General features: G+C 41.3%; 1 protein-coding gene across 1 annotated transcript; it reads right to left on the reverse strand.

Moving 5' to 3' along the window:
• Window positions 1-6,113: 6,113 nt before the first annotated feature.
• On the reverse strand, window positions 6,114-17,749 carry LOC112902055 (ABC transporter G family member 41-like). Its single transcript, XM_025970952.1, is given in 23 exon segments — window positions 6,114-6,545; window positions 6,984-7,244; window positions 7,588-7,759; window positions 7,849-8,082; window positions 8,352-8,485; window positions 9,021-9,104; window positions 9,463-9,753; window positions 9,884-10,101; window positions 10,104-10,215; window positions 10,402-10,475; window positions 10,583-10,720; window positions 10,880-11,033; window positions 12,436-12,539; window positions 12,640-12,800; window positions 13,210-13,523; window positions 14,482-14,760; window positions 15,627-15,928; window positions 16,309-16,399; window positions 16,489-16,542; window positions 16,649-16,725; window positions 16,816-17,146; window positions 17,266-17,476; window positions 17,478-17,749. Coding segments are annotated over 23 exon segments (4,089 nt in total). The 5' UTR covers window positions 17,501-17,749; the 3' UTR covers window positions 6,114-6,275.
• Between the last annotated feature and the right edge of the window lie 657 nt (window positions 17,750-18,406).

Raw genomic sequence — 18,406 nt, forward strand, 5'->3', positions numbered from 1 at the left:
TACCGCGAAATATGGTAAGCGGTAAGCCTAGTACCCGAATGGCCTGGCAAATGGACTTGTCTCCACCACTCGACTTTTATTTTATGTTTACACGCACCGACGTGTGGGAGTACGTTCTGCATGGCAAACAGGAATACGGGTTTTGTAGTCGCGCTACAGACGTATGTCCTGCATGAGTGATGTGCGTACGGTCCTGCAGTCGCTTGTGGTGGCCCTGATCCATAACCCGGAATATGAGGGAAACGGTTGCTTGAAACGCCCTGTTGGTATTTCAAGCGTGTGTGTTAGGTTTACCTTGCAAGGTTAAATTCGATTCGGATCGTCCGCCTCTCACGAGGATTGAGACTGCTTAATCCTTCTGCCACATCGAGTAAAAAGTGTAATTGTTGATGGAATAATCTTGATGAATGATAATCTCTATCTTGCTTGTTTAGTATAGGTGCTTACCTAGAATGGCTAATCAAGCTAGAATCTGAAAGCTAAAACTTGAAAGTAGGTTATACTCTTTGTTGCTTTTCAGCTGGAGTCTAGTTATGGGCTAAGTATACCCAATCCCGGGTAAGCCTTGCTGAGTATTAGTATACTCAGCCTTGCTAGTTTTATATTTTTCAGGTAAAGCCTTTGAAGACCCTACTCTTTCCCTGTCATGGCCCTGTGCTCTTCCAGAAGATTGGTCCGAGGAATGGGATCCGTCCCCGGCCAATTCTGATGATCATGAGTGATGTCGTGCCCGGGCTTAGCATGGCATCCGTCTTGACGACGTATTGTAAATCATCGCGTATGTTTTCCGCTGCCAAAAGCCAAAACTTCAACAGTTGTACTGTTTTCTCTAAGTTTGAAATTTTGTATTACTTTTGAAAACTCTTATCATGTAATTCCTTGTGATGTAAAATATGATGGTGATTGTATCTCTGGACTCACCTTCGTGTGAGGTAACCTTATTTGATCCTGTGTATCGGTGGTTTATCGGGACGTTACCCGACAGGCCAAGGGATTATACCGTTTGAAGCACGTTGGAGCCCTCGGGAGTGGACTCGCGTACTTGAGCCGGTATAATTCAGGTTGGTTCTGCCACAGAGTTGGCATAGCGAACCCATCCGGCTCTATTGTCTCGTCCCAGGGATCCACAACATCCAGCAGCTCCTATTCCTCGTCGATCGCCAAGCAAGACCACAAGTCACCGTGGAGATTACCCCTTCGACCATCTTCCACCCACGGCAACCCTCCCCGACAAACTTCTTCGTCACCCACGGAATCTCGTCACCGTCGAGCTCTTCTCATCGCTGATCTTGTTCGCCACGGGAATTCACTTTCCATTCGTTCTTCTCCACAACCAAGGCTACCCCAAGGTTTGCCCTGATTCACTGAATCTTCTTAATGCCGGCGATTCCTTTGCCGGAATATCGTCGTTATTTTCATGTTATCTGTTTTCCTGACCAGAGACTTAATTGTTTTGTTTTAGAAAGTTCTAGGATGTTATTTGTAAAATTTCCAAAGCTTTCTTTATTTCAAATCAGTGAACGTTTACAGGTTTTATGTTATGCTTTTGAATTGAAAGTCTTGATTTGTGGTCTAGGTTAAATGTTAGGGAATGAACGCTTTGTTTGTACCTTATATTGTATGCATGTGTTATAGCTGAAAGATAAATTATAGGGTGTATGTTTTAAGTGGAGAAGTGTGACAGTTAGTTAATCCTGTCACCCTAGTGCTCATATCCCTACCATCCAGACTTTGTCCTCGTTTTGATTTCTGTTTCCTTAAGTTCCTTGTCGTATATAGATCCTTGTTAGTCCGCGTGCATCTATTGCTTAGCTAATACGTCTCGACAGTTATGCTTCAGTGTCAGGTTATCAACCCAACCACTTAGCATCCGTTTTCTTTAAGTCTATGATGTTTCTGTGTAACCACGGTCAACCGATGCTTTTCTTTTGATATGTTCCTACCATCGGTTGGTTAGCCGACACGATGGTTACCTTTCTAGTATCGGCTACCGCCGATATCACTCTTTTGTTCTGTCCTACCTCGGCTGCACATAGTCGATGCATCGAAGATGCACCCACAATCTTAGGGTTCTTGCCATCGGCCAACCCAAGTCAATTTTGGTTACTTTTCCGTATCGGTCAAACGCGGCCGATCGATCCTTAGTTTCCCCATCCTTATCCACCCATTTCTACCAGTCGATTTATCGACTGAGAGATCGGCTATATATCTATCGGTCACATATCCTCAAATCACACTCCAATCGGCTATACGTCACTCAATAGTTGTGCTGACGTAATCGAGTCGACACAACCACATCCAGTTACCTAGATTAACACTTAAGCACATCTCAGTCAAGACACAACTGCTTTAGGAATCATCCTTCTGCCAAGCTAAGCGATGCTTTCATCGATCACCTAGGAAACCGATGTACCTTTCCATCGGCTAAACCCTTGTTGTACCAATTGGCTCTGTTGTAATCTTCAACAAGTAGCCAATTCTAATTAGTTATCCACCTAAAGCTCTATCTAAGTTAGTTCAGATCTTTCTGATTGTTATGTGAGTAGTATGAAAGTTGAATTGCAACCTTGTTATAAAGTAAAGTAGTTTTGTGTGCACACTTGAATGTAATGTTGCATTACATGTAGATACGATTACTTCGGCAACGGTAACTACGAGGTCTCCCAGGAGTCTACGGAGGATGTTTCTGAGGACCAAATGAACGTCACCAAGGAATATCGCAAGCCCCGAACCAAAGTTCGGAAGATATTAACATTTCTGACTTCGGCCCCACCAGTAAAGGCAAGCCCCGGACATAACCCACTATGTTATTACACTGCAATCTATATCTATTTACGTATTCTATGCATTAAGTTCTTAGGAATTGTATGAAAAACCCTAGTTGCATTCTCCTAGGAACCAATGTATTAAATGTTAGCACTTGAGTCCGACTAGCTGCTAAGCTAATAGGGCCGGTAGAAGTTGGGTGATTTCCTGCCACTTGCGCGATATAGGAGTTGTAATGTTTACATTCTTGTTATCACTATAAGGATGACGGACGGGAGTTTTGTGAGGTATCATGGTTGTGATGATACCCCGTCTGTGTTATTGAACTTGATAAGGTCGCAGCGTGTGGTAGTGCGGGTTAAGCGTTTGAAAGTACTAGCCACATGCCGCGAAATATGGTAAGCGGTAAGCCTAGTAGCCAATCGGCCCGAGGAGTGGACATACCTCCCACCACTCGTCTTGCTTCTTCTGGTTACTTATGTTCGATGTGTGGGAATACGTGTTGCAAGGGCAACCAGGAATACGGGTTTTGTAGTCGCGCTACAGACGTATGTCCTGCACTTTGGAAGTGCGTATGGTCCTGCAGTCGCTTGTGGTGGACCTGTCCACGAGTCTGTCGTTTTGTCCCAGGGATCCACGACATCCAGCAGCTCCTATTCCTCGTCGATCGCTGAGCAAGACCACAAATCACCGCGAGGATTACCCCTTCGACCATCTTCCACCCACGGCAATTCCTACTTCTTAGGAATTGCTTGAAACCCTAGTTGCATTCTCCTAGGAACCAATGTGATGGATACTAGCTCTTGAGTCCGACTAGCTGCTAAGCTAATAGGGCCGGTAGAAGTCGGGTGATTTCCTGTCACTCGCGCGATATAGGAGTTGTAATGTTTACATTCCTGTTATCACAATAAGGATGATGGACGGGAGTTTTGTGAGGTATCATGGTTGAGGTGATACCCCGTCTGTATTGTTGAATCTGTTAAGGTCGCAGCGTGTGGAAGTGCGGGTTAAGTGTTTGAAAGTACTACCCACATGCCGCGAAATATGGTAAGCGGTAAGCCTAGTAACCAATCGGCCCGAGGAGTGGACATACCTCCCACCACTCGTCTTGCTTCTTCTGGTTACTTATGTTCAATGTGTGGGAATACGTGTTGCAAGGGCAACCAGGAGTACGGGTTTTGTAGTCGCGCTACAGACGTACGTCCTGCACTTTGGAAGTGCGTATGGTCCTGCAGTCGCTTGTGGTGGACCTGTCCACGAGTCGGAATGAAAGGCAAACGGTTGCTTCGGAACGACCCTGTGGTGTTCCAAGCGTGTGAGTTAGGTTTACCTTGCAAGGTTGAATCTCGATTCAGGAATCGTCCGCCTCTCACGATGAATGAGACTGCTTATCCCCTTTTCCACATTGAGTAATAAGAGCAATCTCATGATTATCAAAGATGATGCTTGATCAAAGATTTTACCATGCTTGAGTAGTTTCAGGTGCTTACCTAGAATGGATAATCAACTAGAATCTGAAAGCTAAAAGGTGAAATTAAGGATCCACTCTTAGTTGCTTTTCAGTTGAAACTAAATCCAGAACCATTATAAGCTTTCATAAGTCTAGTTACGTGGCTAAGTATACCATAACCGGGTAAGCCTTGCTGAGTATTAGTATACTCAGTCTTGCTAGCTTTATGTTTTTCAGGTAAAGCCTTTGAAGACTCTACTCTTTCCTTGTCTTGGCCCTGTGCTCTTCCTGATGGTTGTTCCGTGGAATGGGATCCGTCCCCGGCCAATGCTGATGATGCCGAGTGATGTCGTGCCCGGGCTTAGCATGACATCTGTCTTGACGACGTGCTGTAATCATCGCGTATGTTTTTCCGCTGCTAAAAACCATAACTCTAACAGTTTGTAATGTTTTCTCTAAATTTGAAACTTCATACTGCTTTTGGAAACTTTTGTAATGTAATTCCCTGTGATGTAAAATATGATGGTAATTGTATCTCTGGACTCACCTTCGTGTGAGGTAACCTTATTTGATCCTGTGTATCGGTGGTTTATCGGGACGTCACCCGACAGGCCAAGGGATTATACCGTTTGAAGCACGTTGGAGCTCTCGGGAGTGGACTCGCGTACTTGAGCCGGTATAATTCAGGTTGGTTCTGCCACAGCTTCGAGGGTACTCGAGAAGCCTGCAGTACTCAGCTACGAAGAGCTCGGGGGCTTGTCAGACCCGGGGCTATGGGGCTGTGTACATAACATAGTTTAAACAAGGTTAAGAGATAAAGCCTGTCTTATCTCTTATTTATGTTGTTTTCTACTCGTTTGGGTAGGAGATAATGCTAGTCGATACAGAAGAAAAATACTCGAGTTATACTCGGGTACGATTCCTTGGCTAGTATTGACTAGATCCATGTAACCCTGACCTCCCGGATATATAAGTGGGGGTAGGGACCATTCAAAATATCAACACCCAAGGAAATACAAACCACCATACAGGATGTAGAGTATTACGCACCTCGCGGCCCGAACCTGTCTAAATCTTGTGTTCCTTGCACCTTCGAGTTCAGTGTCTCCTCACCTAAATTTACCACCTTGGGTATACCCTTCGGTGGGCAGCCGGTAAAACACCGATAACCGCGCCACGCGGCTTGGCATGACCAAAAGAAGTAAATAAATTTCTGGATAGGTTAATTTTAAGATAACTAAAAAAGGTTAAAATAAAAAATCGCTATAAATAAACATGAGAAAAAGCATAAAACTATTCCTCACCAGAATGTAACCCATTTATCAGATACACTTTCTCCCCATTTGGTTTGGAATGAAATGAGAATATAAATACCTAAGGCTAAATCTTTGTCTGACAGGCTCCATAATTTGGAGTTTGATAATTTACCTTAGAACCCCTTTTAACCTGTGAAAAGGATAGCAAAAGAAGTGTGGCATTCTATTTGAGTAAGATAAAATCGAATCTCCATGGAATGGAACCATGTAGATAATACATGTTTAAAAAATGATGCACATACATTATGCTACCATTTATTGTTTAGCATTGTAAAGCATTTTTCCTATTAAATCATGCTTAAATGATGCAGTGAGCACCTTCAATTATACCAAATGTTAAATTATGGTTTACAAGCTTGGCTTCGAAGCTAAAAGTGCATTCAGCTTTGTGTTGAAAATAGATTTTACTATTTTACAAATGCTTGAAACCCATTCATTTTCAGTCATAGAATCCAGGCGCCTAAGATAGTAACAGAAAGATGAAAATAAGTTTTGTTTCAAGCACTTGAAACGAACAATCTATTTGTATTTTAGGTATGCCACTAAAGATAATGTGTCCGTACTCGTTTCATAATTACTCGTTTCAAGCACTATTTGTAACAGCGTGGTACATATCTATATATACAAGTCACTAGTTTAATGTTGGCAAGCAAACATAAAATTATTTTTCTATAAATACATATGTACGATGAAAAATTTATGCTACACTATGCAATCAATTTTGCTTTTAACTAATTATAGATTTATCTCCTTTGGAAGTTGAGCTTTGAAATGCTGTAACCGAAAAGAGTGGCAAAGAAGATGGGGAAGGCCAGCAAAACTATAGCTGCCAGTGGTAGCAAGTCACGATGAAAACCAAAGTAATCTCTCACAAATGCTGCGACTGAAGTTGTCTTTCCAAATATCTCAATCTTCTTATCATCCTCATAACCAAACTGGGTAGTGAAGAATAAATTGAATGTCCATGACATGGGGGATGTGTAGTACAGCCATAGCCACCATTTTGGTATTTGCTGCAATAAATGCACCAACAATAAGTTAATATGAATTAATCAGCACTGATATGACCTTAGTAGTATATATACATAATAAAATATTTTCCTTGGTCTACTCTTTATGTGAAACTAAAAATTTTCATTCTGATCTCATGTGCAACATGTTTGTGTACATGATTTGTTTCAAAAAAAATTTGTTTCATTTCAAAAAAGTTTGTGTATATGTAGCTTTAGTAAATTCTTGCATGAAGGTGAGATGTAACAAAAAGATTATGTGCAATGGAAAATGGATGATTTGACCCTCTATTTGATTGTAATTGAGTATTTGCCACTCCTCCGTTTCGCAGACATGTGGACCTTGGAGACAAACTCAACGATGAACTAGATGGAAATTTACCAAACAATGGGCAAATGGAATAGAGCAAACTACATGATAAAGTAGGTGGAAGGACTTACTGGTGCAGGCACAATGAAGCCGGACATGAAATTTTGTATGGTGTAGAACATAGATGCTAATATGGACGCCACTTGGATATTTGGGGTGATTGACACCATCATCATTCCAAGGTAGAGGAAGTAGAGTAGTAGCGTACAAAACATGGTATACAAGAACCAAAAAAACTTTGTTGCTTCCCATGCATACCCTATCATTGGGTAAGCTATGAACATGAACAACACTATTTGCACAAACACAGAAGGAATCTCCATGGCGACGTACTTGGGAAAAAAGAAACTCAAATAAAGTGCACGTATGCATATATTAATTAATACTCCATCTGTACTAGAACATAGCTACGATAAGGTTTGTGCTAAGTCAAACATTTTCAACTTTGACTATGAATATCCAAAAAATTATAAACATTGATAACATAAAAATGGTGTTACTAGATTCATCAAGAAGCCAACTATCATAACATGTAACTTTTCTATTTGAAATAAATTATTTTTAGATTATTGTTTGTCAAAATCGAAAAGGTTCGATTTAGGACAAACCTAAACATAACTATATTCTAGAATAGAGAGTGTATATATAGGTAGCTTGTGCCGAGTCTATATTTACCTGTGCAAATGAGTAAGCCCAGGGAGAGTACATTCCAGCAAACCTTTCCCTGTACACGACAGAGTGCTCAATCGAGACAAATGGCATCACAGATTGGCAGTTGTTTATGCCAGCAAACAGAGTAGTGCCGTACATGCATCCCAATATGGTGAACAGACCTTGTTGGTCATTTCTACCCACGAACAAAACAATACATGAGTTAAGAAAATATAGCTAATAGATATGGGGCAGAATAATATAACAAAGTGATGATTTACATACATGCGATTTATATTGCCTTGCTGCCAATATAACACCCCAAAGGCAATGCAAGAGACTGTTATGAACACAATTCGCACCAAGTTGTATGAAGGGGTTCTCCAATATGATAAACATTGCTTCCAAAGGCAAGCTTTGAACTGCTCCCGAAACTTCTGTGGATACCGTGTTGGGAAATTGAGATTGTTTCTACCCAAAGGAGGTATACTCAAGCGTCTTACGAGTTCATCCTTATCCCTTCAATCACCAACAACTTACTATTAGCACAAATGTTATGCACAAATTAATTTTCAAAAGATACAACTCATTAATAAATTGTTTTGGTCTAATCAAATTGCTTTCAGGACCATTAATTTTCTTTTTGTTAAGTAATGTTAATGCACAAAGCCTCTCATTTTATGGAACTTATTTTGCATGTTATATTATTTAATGATGATATTAATAATTAAGATTGCTAGTGACACGTGAATGATTTATAGTTATTTGTGATGATTTTTAAATCTTACTTGTACATTGATGAGTCCCTATAGAGTTGTGCAAAATCAACTCCCAGTTGAGTTTCCACAGATGTTGAGGTAACTTCTAGCATCCATGTTGAAGGGTTGTAGTTGTCCTTGATCTTAGGTACCCCAGATATTGCCTAGAAAGAAATACAGGAAATAATTTCAGAAGTATGTTAATAACTATTGGAACACACTCTACTCAAGGATAAAAAAGTAGGTCATTGTATCACTGATTGAAATGAAATGTAGATATATATATATATATATATATATATTAAGAGTAAAAAATAATGGCAGTTCTTGAAATTGTCATGCTATGTCCCCATATCAATCATGACAACTGATCGAGTAGCTGTTGACCAGAAGATTTTGGACCTTGGGTTAACCACTTAAAAAACCATAAGAGTTTGAAACTACAATTTCAAAGTTTATAAATGTAGCTAGTTTGTGTACTTTGCTCTTTGATAAACATAGCTTGTTTGCTTCATGTGTCATGTACAATGGAAGTTATGAGGAGTTTAGAAGAGCAAAGAACAATGTAGTACAAGTCATAAAAATGCATAAAAATGAAAACAATGGTGAAGTCTATTTACATAATAAAAATATTTAGACCGATTTAAGTCCCATGGTGAATATAATTTTCATGTATAAAGGTGACCTTTATTTAATTACCTGGAAATATTGGATCATCTCACATGAATGATGTCCAAGCGGCCGGGCATAGATCAACTCTCCACCCCTTTTCATTAGCATCAGCTACATATGAATTTCACAAGCTAATTAGTGACACATGTGGGATATGATTTAAATGAATTGCAGGGTTCAGGGTTAATTTTACTCTTTGGCCTTTGCATCGCAAACATTTGGACCATAAAATGGTTGAGGTAGGTTTTGTTTTGATGCAGTTCGTTTTTTTTTTATGTAGATAACAAATGTCTGGATAAATTCCAGTTCCTGAATTGTTAGGAGTTTCATCTAATTTAGCATGAATTTTCATGCAGGCCCGTCTAGTGCTTCATACTATCCTCAGGCTATAGAGCAAGTACCAGAACCTGTAAAATATCTTGTGTTTACTTTTTTTATTATTATAATCTTGTATGATGAAGAGTATTACCTCATCAAATGCCTCAAATATTTCTATAATTGGTTGGTGAATAGTGCACACAACGGTTCGACCTGTATCCGAAACGTTCTTCACTGCACGCATGACAATAGCAGCTGCCCTTGCGTCCAAGCCTGATGCTGGCTCATCCATGAATATGATTGAAGGGTTGGATACAAGCTCAACTGCAATTGTGAGCCGCTTCCGTTGCTCCGTAGATAGTCCATTTGTCCCTGGTATTCCAACCAAGGCATCTCTTATTTCATCCAACTCAATTGATTCAAGAACTTGATTGATAAATTCCTACGACCGAAAATAAAATAGCATTCGTCTTGCGGTTCTTTGTAATTTCTCCTAGCACCTAAGATACAATTATCAAAAAACAAAATCAGAAAACCCTCTTATCTATATCATTTAATCAAGTATAACTCACATTTCGTGTTTTGGAGTCGATATGTATTGGAAGGCGCAACCAGGCTGAATATGCAACCGACTCGCCCACTGTGATCTGTGTGGAGTGAACATCAGTTTGTTCACAGTAGTCTGATATCCTTGTAAATGTTTGTTGAAATTTGGGATAACCTCCTATTTTTATATCTCCTTCGATAACACCACCAGTTTTCCTCCCAGCAAGAACATCAAGCAAGGTTGCTTTCCCGCCCCAGTAACCCCCATTAGTGCTAAGAGGACTCCTGGTTGGAAGGCTCCTGTGATGTTATGGAGTAGTTGAAGTTTTCTCTCCATGTAACCTTGCTCCGTCATTTCCTGCAATAAGAAAACATACTTTATTAGTCCATGCATGTTCCATTCTTTTGCTAGTAAGTTCCAATTTTCCCCTCTTTGTTTAATTCATTGGGAGGCACAAGTGCCTTAAAAGCCCATGTGTTCATCCATCAAGCATAGATTTCTTTCACTAAGTACATATCTAACTTTTTAGAGCAAGATAATTACCGCAGGTGTGTCCACATAGTAGTTCACATCCTGAAATGATATTGCAAGGGGTGTGAAAGGTAATACCATCCTTCCTTCACAAGATTTGATTATTTAAAAGTAAGTTTCAACTCCTCTCAAGAAAAGCGAGTTCCAGCTCACTTAGTTGTATTTTGTTGCATACTGTAGAATTCAGACTAACCAGTCCTGCTTGGATTAGAAGAATTTTCCGCTTGTGACTTATGCATCCCATCTTCAATGTCCTCGGATGTATGTTGGTCTTTTCCATTAAATGTGGTAAACTTATTACGAGAAATAATAGCTCGAGAAGTTCCTGGAGCTGAAAATATGGTGTGTACGGAAGATTAGAACAATTTGTCCTTTGTACATTTGAACTATTCAGCATATTCTTTAATTTGTTTTACAATTCAGTTGTATTTGGAAGCTGTAAGTATTCTAGAATTTAATTCAAAGAAAAATTTAGCCATAATGCACTTACGCCTTTTAACAGTCAAACCGGTGGCAAAACCTATATTGAATAACATAATAAACCCAATCAATGCTCCAATTGAAATCCAGTAGAAATAACTGGAGAAGTTTAACCCTCTGTCCATTAGTATCCTTCTTCCAAGTGTCATACTAGATACTGTGAACTATCAACATAGAAAAAAATGAGTACTGTCGGAGGATTTCTCCAGCCGGGTGGCGGAGTGCACCCGCCTAATCCTAGTTTAGGAAGAGTTTGGGGAAAGTTAAGGATTGCTTGATCAAGAGGCGTCAGAATATGGAAAGCACATAAGGGTTTAGAGTGGTTCAGCCCGCCGTAGCGTAAAACCTTACGACCACTGTGTGTTGTATTGCTTGTGAGTCTGAGTGTCTCTGGAACTTGGTAGTGTGTGAGTGAACTTCTCCGCCTTTTTTTCTACTGTGCGCACCCTCCCTTTTATAGGCTCAAGGGGGGCGCGTACACTGAGCGGGGAACCGACAGGTGGACTCGGTGACATATTAAATATCATACACATTGGAGCCTTAGATGCTACAGATTCGGAAATCTTCCTCTTCGGCTCCCTTGCGCATCCTCTACCAGGGTATGGTCATGTGCCGTCTCGCTAGCACAGTGTCTGCTGTCAGTGACATGCACTGTGAGAGATGTGTCGTCACTGAAGGGTCAATTCCCGCTGACAGACGAAGGGGCTATGTTGACCAGTCGTGCTGGGGCACAGTGCACGCCGCGGCCCTCCTGCAGCAAGTCATAATTACCCTTCGCTCACGCGCGCGGCGCTGTGATGTGACTACACGCCCCTCGCCTGCGTGCGCGGTGCGGTGATGCGACGCTCCGCCTCGGTAACAGACGGGCTTACCGTGGTGTCAGCATACCTGCCCGACTTGTTAGTGGGCAACCCATGCCCTGTCTTGGGCACACGCACCCCACCTAGCCGCATTTAATACGGTAGTTGGGCTGGCTTCCCGCATAAGGCTGGCTGCCACCGGACACGTGGCAGAGCTGGCTTAGCAGCCGCTTCCTCAGGGGCACGTGGCGGCACCGGACCTCCTCCCGAGTGTGAAGGGAGGTTCGGGCCCCCAGGCCGGCCCAGGCGCACAGGCCCCCCTGGGGGCCCGGCTTCCACACGTAGGGGTCCGGACCACCCCGTGGTGGTCCGAACCCGCGGTAGCCGTTCCTGAGCGCCTTATCCTCGTGGGTACGTGGAGGCGCTGGACCTGCTAGAGCACGGGGTGAGGTCCGGAGACCGTGACCCCAGCTGTCAGGCCCGGACTGTACGCCCCGTCACCCAAAGGCTTAGCAGAGGTTACGGATAACCCCGCGCCCCTCGGGTTGGGCACACTAATAAGAGGTACCGCTGTCTGTATGTACCGACAAGTACCATGCCGATGTGCTAAAAAACTGCATACTACATATCTTTTGTTATATCCTTTGCATTGTGTCAGCATGAATCGAAAGTGTATACTGCAACAAATACGCCAAGTCCAAGAGATATTATTTTATTTAGAGTGCATATTTTATTAATATACAAGTTTTGTATGTTAAAATTTTACCTTCATCCATCTTGGTGCCAAGAACTCATTTCCAGTTAAGCCTATCTCAGCGTATGATAACGGAGAGAGCCAAAATCCCCATTTAAGCCAATTAGGCATGGATGCTATAGCAGTTTGACCCAAAAACATATTAGCAATTGTTTAATAATTGAGGGCCATATCTTGCTTGAAGTATAGATTCAAGAAAGCATGGGAGTATCTTACAACGAGGAATGATGAAACCCCCAAATAGAAGGATGACTAGAAATGACATTGTACCACCCACTGAACCAATCACCATTGTTTGGCAGTAAGAGGCAACACATCTGAACATTGAGAATGCTCCAGTGTGGATTAGGAAGAGGACAAGAAGATGACAGAAGAATCTGCACACATACACAAATTATGCACGTTAGAATATGGTCTAAGGGGAACTTACATTTGACCTTAGTGAATCAGGTCATTGCAAGATTAGTTAAAGAATTCACGCGGCCATGTATCTTTTGGCTAGACTACTAGCGGGGGACCATGGGCATGTACATGATATGTGTGATTTCCCTAAGGGGAAGTTATATTTAACCTTAGTGGATCAGGTCACTGCAAAATTTATTAAAAATTTCATCTAGGCATATTCTGCCTAAGACTGTTGGGAAAAAATGGGCATATACATGAGATGTGTGGTTTACCTTTACATTTGGAGAAGCTTACGCAGATAAAATTTTGACACACAAAGCATTTGACAAACAACATAATTATGATGTGACTGAATTGTTCCAAAAATATTGCAATTCCTACCTAGATGCCTCTGGAGTATAGCCAATGAGGAAGTAAGATATTGATGTCCAAGCTATTGACTCAACTAACGAGACTGGAACCTTGACGATGAAAGCTGGTACAGCATAAGCCCATGCAGGATAGAAGTAGTAGTCTCTTTGTTTATAGAAGACCGGTAGTCTACTAACTGCCATGGCAAGTTCAGGAAATCCATTCACCATCAGCAGGAGCAGTGCATAGAATAGTGAACCCATGTAATAGTTAGCATGAACTCTGTCAACACCCATATGTGTGCGCAAAAATACCGTCCCAGTAATAGCAGCAAGTAGTCCAAGCTGCAGTAATAATGCATTGTGAAGTCTTGTGGTCACATTGTAAAAAAAATATAAAATCATAATCATCTTAGTTTTTATCAATTGTAAGACATAATTTTCAGTTTTTCACCATAACACTATAATGTAGTTAATTAGTCCCTATAAGCACATGATGATTCGAATTCTTAAAAATCAAATTGTTTTGGAAATGCATATCAATTAAAGTTATGTGCAAGTTATCCATATGCTAACTTGTTTTCATAATAGTATAGGGATTCAGTGCAGATTTAACTATGTTCCAATACTCAAGATTTCACTTTTCCAATACTCAAGATTTAACTGCAAAATAGTTAGATCCATGTATGAAATATGTGTATGTGATCATCTGTGTCTATATACCATGTTTCACAAAAAAGTAACTTATATGAAGTGTTACTTTAATTAGTCTCCATGTTCCTCGAATAGATATCCCTTAATTATTGGGAGGGTTTATGGTCTACACTATTAGTTTATTTTGAAGTAAAAAGGATTAAAAAATTATCGGACTTTAAAGTTCTTATTCTTTATTGCAAATTCTTGATTTTAGTGTCCACAATAGCACAATGAATTTATCAAAATATTCATATCTTGGAAATACAGATGTTACCCAACCTAGAAATTCCTTCCCCAGACCCCCACAATGTGAAAAAGCTTTCTGCAATAGATACATCCCATACAGTTTTGTCTAGCCAAAGCAACAAATAGTGTGGTTTCCATATTGTTGGTTGAGATATTCTGTGTACATGTCATATACTCAGTTGATCATTGTAGTCTGGTCATGGCTAGTTAGGGAACCCACCTAGAGACTATATATATACCAATGTGTATCCCCTCAACCAATTAAGTATTCCTATCTATTAATCTTCACATATGATCATTGTTTAACAATTTTTATTTATCAATAGTGTTTTCGACAATAGATCATTTCTTAGTGGTTTACCTGAAGAGTTTTTGTAATGTAGATGAAGGCATTTCGTTTCATGAGGAGAAGCTCTCTAGCGACACATGCTTTGAGGAGTTCCAACTTGGATAACGAGTAGATACTGTAAGATAAGGCATTTTCATGCCATTTTGATTAGTCATAAGGCGTTGAAATCTCCCCAACAAGGTTCTGACCAATTTGAGATACGCCGAACTTCTCACAAAACTGGTCAACAGTAACAAAGTTGTATGTTTCTCTGCGGTTCCAATATTGTTGTTGGTCTTTTCTTGACAAGACCTACAGGTAAGTATGGAAGAATAAGAAATCTTGGCTTCAGATTGTAAGTTAATCAATTACCCAAATACTTGCGTATTATTGTTTCATATGCACAGTTGGTAGTCATTTTTCAAGATCATTTCACAAACTATAGCCATTACTCCTTTGTAAGTTAGATGAATGGTGAAACTTAGAACATCTGTCCAAAAGCCTTTTTTTAAAAAAAAAATGATCAGCCTAAATGTCTTGTTTACCTAACAACATAATATGATAAGGCAGCAGACATAGGGCTTATTTGGATGGGCTAAAGTTGAGTGCTAAACTTTACCATCTATTAGCACTCATATCCCTTCTAAAGTTTTTGAGTCTTAGCTAATGTTTAGCCCACCCCATTAGCACCCCTGTTTGGATGGGCTAGTGCTAAACTTTAGCACTTTTGAGCATTAGTACTTGGATCCAAACATCACCATAGTTTGGCATGCAAATTGGTTTTCTGTATCACTACATAAGCATGATGATTCTCCTTGAGTATACATTTGATAATAGAGAGATGTTCAGATTGATCTCTCCAATGAATCATATCAGTGTATGGCCAATCATGTAACCCAAATAATAGAGTGCAACATTTTTATGGTTAAGGTCAAGGTTCAAGACTCTATTCTCCTCTTAGGAAGTTGAAACAAAGATATGCAATACCTTCATGCGTTGTCATTTTGTTCTTGGGGGAAAATATTTTGGTTGAGTGCAGTAAGTCACCCGACAAATGTTATGAATAAGTAATGATATATATAGAAAATAAATAAGAATTGCTAGATGTTGTTGCTGCTTGTTTTTGCATAACCACTTTGTATTACTGAAAGTTGTGATAACTAGAAAGTTTTAAGTACCTCTTGAAGAAAGTCAGCAGCACCTTTCCTTTCAGGGCACTTGAATCCACATGATTCAAAGAAACTCATAATGCAACTCATAGATCCATGGTATACAATTTTTCCTTCAGCCATCAAGATAATTTCATCAAAAAGCTCGTAAGTCTCTGGTGCTGGTTGAAGAAGTGAGACTAGTATTGTAGATTCTGAGAGATGAGCCAACTGTTGGAGGCAAGAAACAATTTGGAAGGTTGTGGAGCTATCTAACCCAGTTGATATTTCATCCATGAAGAGCGCTTTTGAGGGTCCTACTATCATCTCTCCTGATTATAAGACAAAATTTTTAGAAAGGAAACAAGCACCCACAATTGAATCAATATAGACCAACTGAGCCTAGGTTATGTAAGAATGAATACACATATATCTTTTTCTTAGGGAGGGATACCATATGCTGTTTCAGTTCGTCAATCAGGGTGGCTTGCATGGTTTCCATAAATCAAAACATAGTTTGCAGTATTGCCTTGCCCTATATTGATAGATCGGTTTAACAAAGTGCTATAATAGTATATGTAAATAAATAGAAATAACATGAACATTATTGACTTTTAGTTGATGACTTGTAGTACTTTAATTCAGACCCTACATAATTGTAGCTGGGAAAATAATGACATCATCCTCAACTAATTCTAGATTGTGGAATCACCTGTGGTTAGTATCTTCTTCTCACCACCTGAAATACCTCTTCTCATTGCATCTCCCACCATTAAGTCAGCACATATGTCAAGTCCCATGATCTGTCAATTGAGGAAGAGCTTATTCATTGGGAAAGTTTCTTACACAGTGGGCTGATCGAGCAAGCTTCCTCAGGCAACAGTTACTATACCTTCATAATGTAATCCGTTTGTATATTCCTTTCTAAACCTTCCACAGATATTGCCTATATATTAGATAATCAAAAGGAAAAAATCCTAGTCGTAAATTCTATCAATATTGATGTGGACGCATGGAAAAACATATCAAGACTAGTTTTTTTTTTTTTTTGCCTTCATATAAGTGTCAACATCAGGGTCAGGGGTAATCCCGGCCTCCTCCTCCCTTCTAATCACCTCCTTCATGATTTCTGAGGGAAAAAAACAGCAGGAATGGTTGAGTAATTGCCTGTTAAGTTAATCTTGATACATTCGTTTGATGAAGCAATATTTTCAGTAACCTGCTCTGTTGCCAACACCCTGGAATCTTGCAGAGAAGTCGATGGTCTCTCTGACGGTCATCTCGGGGGCATGGAGATCATACTGATCGATGTAAGCTGCCGTCTTCTCCGGAATGAAGTCACTCAGCCCCACACCATTGTATTCGATTTCTCCTGTGACCTTGAGATTGGCATTGAGCTTCCCTACGATCGCCTTGCGGAGTGTAGTCTTGCCGCAGCCCGGGGGTCCCAGGAGAAGCGTCAGCTTGGAAGGCTTGACGACGCCGCTGACACCATTGAGGATGCGGATCCTGGCATGCTGGCGGTTGAAGCCAAGCATGCTGCTTACCGCCTGATGATCGATCGATCGATCGATATAGCTAAGAGTCAATAAATCCAGTTTGATCGATCATTTGCAATAATGATACTGCAGAGCAGAGGACGAATTGAAGAAGAGATGTGGCACAGCACAGAGAGGTTGGAGATGGCGGCGTTCCAGATGGTGGGGAGCGGCTTCCCCTGCACCACCTGGCATTCCGCCTCCACGCAGACGTCGTGCCAGCGCACCTCCACCGTGGGCGGGCGGACGCCGACCCTGTCGATCCTCTGGCGCTGCTTGCGGAGCAGGCGGAGGTTGTCACGGTGGATGTTGGCGATGAGGGTGTCCACCACCATGCGCCGCACCCAGCCTGCGCACGTCCACCATTTGCAATTCCAATGAGTCTCCATCTCCATGGAGCAGCGAGGTGTGGAGCCTGTCCAAGGTGGGCAGCCTCTCGACGGCCGCCCATTTCAGCTCGGCCTCATCGTCATTGATCTCCTGATCGTGTTGCTGGTTGAGGGAGAGGGATCGTGACAGGCTCTCCCTGAAGCTGGCCGCGGCAGCCCGCCACGATGATGACAACGACGGCAGCTGCTGCTGCTTCTGCACTGATTCCCTGTCGATGTCCAGCGACAATGATCATCATACAGCCGCCTCTGGTGCTCCTGCTCGTCGTCCAATTCCATCTGATGAATGCTGCTGCTGCTGCTTCTTGCTTGGGTGTCTTCGTCTTGCTCAAGCTCGCTCTCTCATTCGGGCGCCCGGATTACAATGGATGCGGTGTGGATGCTTACTCCATTCTTGATGCATGATTGGTTCATTGAATAATTGTTCGTTCTATCAGCGGGTCAACTGCTCACGAGTTCCCATTTCTTCTGATCTCTTCCAAGATTGCTATCTACCAGTTTATTGAAAGCAGGATTAGTTTGACTTGACTGCACAGGTGCAATGCAGGTTTCGCGGGTTCCAGTCTCGCTCCCAAAGCATTGATTATATTACATATAAATAAATAAATAGATTACCCTCTCCCTGAGCTAAGCAGTGACGTCACAAACAGATACAGCGTCGTCAAATTTCTACAGCTTCACCAGCAGCTAGCTGTGCATACACAAGATGGTAGATGGATGGGAGCACCCGGCAGCCTGCCCAGCTAGCTGCTCGGCTAGCTACAGAAAATAATTGCCTTATTTGTACATACGAGTAATCAAAACGAATGCACGATGCAACTCCACAGGACATATATATGAACTGCAATCTGACCAGTCCCTTAACTGTTCAACATAATAATCA

This window comes from Panicum hallii, chromosome 8 (assembly GCF_002211085.1).
Source record: "Panicum hallii strain FIL2 chromosome 8, PHallii_v3.1, whole genome shotgun sequence".
Classification (NCBI taxonomy): domain Eukaryota; kingdom Viridiplantae; phylum Streptophyta; class Magnoliopsida; order Poales; family Poaceae; genus Panicum; species Panicum hallii.